Genomic DNA, 5,007 nt, shown 5'->3' with positions numbered 1-5,007 from the left:
TTTGAAAACATCAGTAAAATGCAAACGAAATTTTGAATTTTACCGAACATTTCAAAAATGTCGGTAAAAAAGCATTTTTTTGTGAAATATCTATGTATAAATGACAAATTGTCGATATAAATGCATAAACATAATGAAAAATGCTTATTTATAAATATCCGATAGAAACTTCAAAGTGAGGTAGAAATATGATCACTTTGTATTTGAAGATTTGCAAGTTCACATGCACAAAGTAACATGTGTGTTTCCTTAATGAAACATTCACATGTAACTTTGTTTGCACCAAATATTTTAACTCGTTCAAAATCTTTCACACACTACAGAAAAAAAGGTCTCCTGCCACGCTCAAGAAACCGAGGCTATATGCAAAATAACCGTGGCGTAACGTTGAGGCCACGGTTTGGACACGGAAATCCAACTGTGGAGTATGCGGCCGTGGCCTAAAGTAAAGTCCACGGTTTTTTGGTATAGACCACACCTTTTTGACAACCGAGGCTTTTTTAGGCCACGGTTTAGGTAGCTTGATTAAGGCCGCGGTTTGTATTTGCCATGACTGCAAAACTGTGGCTATATGATAAAGCCACGGTTTCAATTTAACGTTTACGATACAGTTTTGGTTCAAGATATAGCCACGGTTTGGTTATGACCACGTATTTAAAACCGTTGTTATATGTTATGCATTCTAAACCATTTATTTTGCCACGGTTTATTTATGTATCATTACATAAATATGTCATTTTATATATATATATATAACAATAATATTGATGATTAGAATCTAATTAATTACAAGCAAATTAACATTAAGGTCAAAAGTAAGTTTTTTTTGTAGTGCCACTAATAATAGTTGGATACTAAGTTTTGATGTCATCCCAAATTCAAAATTCAAAATTCAAATCCCAAATTCAAAACAACCATGAGATCCAAAACAAGAGCTAAATCAAAACATATGGTATTCCATCTTTATACCTTCATCTTTTACCATTGACATAAAAAACTCTTCACTTGATTCTTCTAAATATAGCTTAGCTAAACCTTCATATTTTGGCACATCTAAATAACACAACAGCAAAACCATGTTATAAAATATTTATTTAAGAAATATGAAAGAATAAACTTATACTCTATAGTCTATTGTTAATTATTTACCTTGAGTGGTGGAGTTTGCAGTGGGATCAACTACTTGTGTGTAAGCATATTTATGCTTAATACCAACATAGTTTTCATTGATCATTGGAAAATCCATGTAAACTAATGTCTCACCAGAGAGATCTTATAGAAAACACTGCTTCTATTTTATAGACCAAACACTGCTTCTATTTTATAGAAAACACTGCACATGCTTAATAACATAGAAAGTACCACTAAACAAAGTATGTCTCATAAATAAACAATAGTAAAAGATGATTATATTTAATAGTCACAGAAAAAGAAACATCTATTCAACCCATTCTCACTATCTCACACTCACATACACTAAAAAGCTTTGCACCCAACCCAACAAAAATCTAGAATCAGACAAAGATTTTCTTCCCTTCCTCACACTCCACAACCACCACCACAACATCTCATTTAACTTTCAACCTATTTGAAAAGAGAGAAAATGTTAGAGGAAAGAAACCAAAGTTAACATCTCATATCATAACCAAAACAAAAAAAAAATTCTCCACATTAAAGATTGATCCTCCTAACGTTGCCTATCTTTAACTGCTCGGCTCAAGTTGCAAGCAGTGGAACCAATGAACAAATCACATTGATATGCCTTGTATTTTAAACATGTTGCTAAGACTTACTCTCGAGGCTATATATATTGATGATGACTCCTACGATACTAAGTCAACTTTGTCATGGTTTAATTGTGACCAAATAACATTCTTAGATTGAATATGCTATTTGCATAAGATGATATGATTAAATTAATGAAATGAATCCATATAAAGCAGATGAGATGTTAATTGCAGGGACTAATTGTTGGAACCAAGTAGCAGAAGCACTTATTCCTTGGTTCAACTAATTGGTCCTTAACATTTGAAACACTAACTACTAATATCAAAATTGAATATGCATGCATTAGAATATAAAATAATTCATATGACCATGTGGTTCAGTCCTTGTTGCATCCATTCTTGTAGATAAAAATAAAAATTTCAGTACATAAAAAAATGGAACAGTGCATTCTCCACATGTGCTTTTGCATTAGAGGGCATGTATTATAAGATATGAAATCATTATGACCTGATATAGCAGTGCAGCTATAGCTTGTGTTTTAGAATGGTTAATGGCATGCATTAGTTAGGCAGTCAGGCATTTGGTTTGAGGCTAGAAGCTGGTATGTATGCAAGAGTTTATATTGAGACTCGGAAAATAATTTCAACAAATCATAGCCAAACTTGTAGAGACATTTCAACAAACACCTTGTTTGCAAAATTGAAGCCTAGAAATAAGAGTAACTTTATACCTTTCAAAAGCACATGAAACACTATAAACAATTAGTTCCACATAAATATAGTTATGTTAATAATTTGTAGAATGGATAGGTTATATTTAATCTAACTCTTGACAGCATTGACAACTAAAAAGGAGAGAACAATAAGCTAGAGTTGCTCACAAAGAAGAATGAAGAATACCTGAATTGAAGCTAGAGTTGTGAGTGTAGCAAATCGAGTGCGGCAGAAGAAGAGCTGAAATAACAAGCAATGAACAAGAGTGAACAAGTAAAAATTCTAAACAAGCGTTGTAGAGGAAGAATGGACGACGGAAATTCATAATCCAAAATCAGAAACAAAGAACAAGAAAATTGAAAAAGCAAATATCATAGATGCAGAAGTAAATTGAAGAAGAAAACACTTGTAAATTTCCGACTCTTTATGAATTTGCAGTAAATAATACAGTGTTTACCTTATTTTCCTGAGTTCTATCACCACCATTATAAATATAATCCAAAAATAACTGTGCATACATATATTAGCTCATGAATTAGTTGTTGTTTTGTTGGTACTTTGTGTAATTCCTATACCTGTTATGTTCCTTCATTTATTTACAACCGGCATTCAACCTCTTATTTTCTCTACTTCAGTTGTGGCTTATATAGATCTTACAAATTATAGTAAGTGAAATCTACATCTAACCTTCCAAAGAAAAACATTGAAATTTATAAGTACCTCAATAATGATATCTACTTTATTACCTGAATGTTCTCTTTGTGATGAGGACAGATTGAATATACAGGTGCCTCATGCCCCTCAAAAGTGAATAGTCTTCGTCCATTTGCATCCCACACCTATTAAGACTTGAGAGTTTCATCTTCAGAAAAATAGATAACTTTTTTAAAACCGAAATTGCAACAAGAAGATTACTAGATTTTATGCACCTAATCGAATTATCATCTCCACAAGTTACAATGCACAACTGTTTATTAGGAAGAGCAAATGACAAATCATTCACACCACCAACATGGGCATCAACCTGCATCGACAAAGAAATATAACCCAAAACTGCAATCAAAATTTTGCTTTGTTCATCATGAGAAGAATGTCACCTCTATACGCTGGGTTAGCTCATTTGAGTTGGTGTATGCATATAAATGAATCAAATGCTTAGTAAACGCAACACCTAAAACAAAGCAAACAGTTAGATATCCTGCCAAAAGCTTCAAAATGGTTTCAGACATATTAAGTTACATAACAACAAAACTTCCATCAGGGCTCCATGTGACACGACTAACACCATTCTGAACCTCTGAAAAATTAAACCAAGAATCAATCAACCAACATTAGTGACATGCACAAACATTATTCTTCAAGCTAATCAAAACCATCCATTTCTAAGTAAACAATCTATATGAATAGAAGTAAACAAAACAAGCATTTCTATGCTAACAACACAAACCTCATGAGGATCAGGGAACACAATCATTCTGGTTGAAAGAGCAACAGAAATAGCAGGAATGAGAAAAGAAAACGATGCTCCTACAACCACAGGAAGCCTTGTTCCAAACCAAGTCTGCAACAATGTCTTAATGCCTCCAACAAACAGTAGTGTTTGTATCATTTGAGCTTTTTCCACCTACAGTTTCCCTCAAAACAAAAACTCAAGTTCAAATCAAAATAACCAAAAACAATCATCAAGAAAATTTCAAAAAAGAAAACAGTAGATTACATCGCCACCACCCATAAAAGGAACAACTTCACTAAACTGAAACTAAACAAAAACAACAAAAATGCTAACAATCATAACCTGCAGCGTTGCAACAAGCATCACAAAGCAACAAGAGAACACACCAACACAGATAAAACCTCACACTCAATAAACACTTACTCACCAAATTACAACATCAACAGACACGCAGCAGACCAAGAAAATGCAGAAGAAGGATATGAGCTCGAAGAACTGTAGAGAAGAGGAAGAATCGAGTTAAATAGCAAAGTGTATACCTGAGGATCTTCTATTATTCGTAGCTTTTCTATTTCTTCTTGCAATTTTTGATTTCCATCGTGTAAAATGTAATCACTATTGAATATTGAATTGGGGTTGGTTTTGATTTGGGATTTAGGGTTTTTCATTGTTGTTTGCGTCTTGTTTGATTTCACTAGAGAGATTGAGAGGATTTCACTGTTGGTGTTGCGTGTGGGTGTGTGGGATCCTCCGAGTTCTAAGAGCTCCTTTCATGGCGGAAAACAATCGAGAGTGGAGAAATAATGCTCTGTTTCGTGTTCATCGAGAGAAGAAGAGTGAGGAGAGACCGGAGAGAGTTTGAAACAAAGAGGCGGAGAACACTCGTTTTAGGGTTTCCATAGATAAAGTGTGATGAATAGATAATTTATTGAATTTATGTTTTTATTTTTTTTTAATTTAATAAATTAGAAAAGAAAATAATTAAGAGAGGGAAATTAAAAATAAAAGAGGGAAACTAAAAATAAAAGAGGGAAAATCTGGCGGGGTATAATTTTTTGGGCTTGAGCCACAGTTTGAAGTCAAAATTATAGGCCGCGGTTTTACTTTGTGGCT

At 33.4% G+C, this 5,007-nt stretch overlaps 1 protein-coding gene across 4 annotated transcripts; it reads right to left on the bottom strand.

The window, feature by feature from the left end:
- Positions 1–227: 227 nt before the first annotated feature.
- On the bottom strand, positions 228–4,789 carry LOC131643196 (topless-related protein 3-like). 4 transcript variants are annotated; one of them, XR_009296156.1, is made up of 7 exons: positions 4,434–4,789; positions 3,889–4,065; positions 3,371–3,738; positions 3,188–3,280; positions 2,628–2,681; positions 1,150–1,584; positions 228–1,053 (listed from the first exon to the last, which is right to left on the bottom strand). XR_009296156.1 is itself a non-coding variant. In XM_058913347.1 (6 exons), exons 2-5 carry the CDS (start codon positions 3,668–3,670, stop codon positions 2,639–2,641), a joined length of 363 nt encoding a protein of 120 aa, XP_058769330.1. In that variant the 5' UTR covers positions 3,671–4,065; positions 4,434–4,789; the 3' UTR covers positions 1,344–1,584; positions 2,628–2,638. The 4 variants fall into 4 exon arrangements, 2 of the variants coding, with proteins under 2 accessions (XP_058769330.1, XP_058769331.1); XR_009296155.1 differs by lacking the exon at positions 228–1,053 and having other exon boundaries at positions 1,344–1,584; positions 3,371–3,465; positions 3,539–3,738; XM_058913347.1 differs by lacking the exon at positions 228–1,053 and having other exon boundaries at positions 1,344–1,584; positions 3,371–3,465; positions 3,539–4,065.
- Positions 4,790–5,007: the final 218 nt, after the last annotated feature.

Source organism: Vicia villosa, unplaced genomic scaffold (genome assembly GCF_029867415.1).
Source record: "Vicia villosa cultivar HV-30 ecotype Madison, WI unplaced genomic scaffold, Vvil1.0 scaffold8, whole genome shotgun sequence".
NCBI classification, from domain to species: domain Eukaryota; kingdom Viridiplantae; phylum Streptophyta; class Magnoliopsida; order Fabales; family Fabaceae; genus Vicia; species Vicia villosa.
The sequence above is the reverse complement of the archived record's forward strand: the minus strand, read 5'-3'. Positions and strand labels throughout refer to the sequence as shown.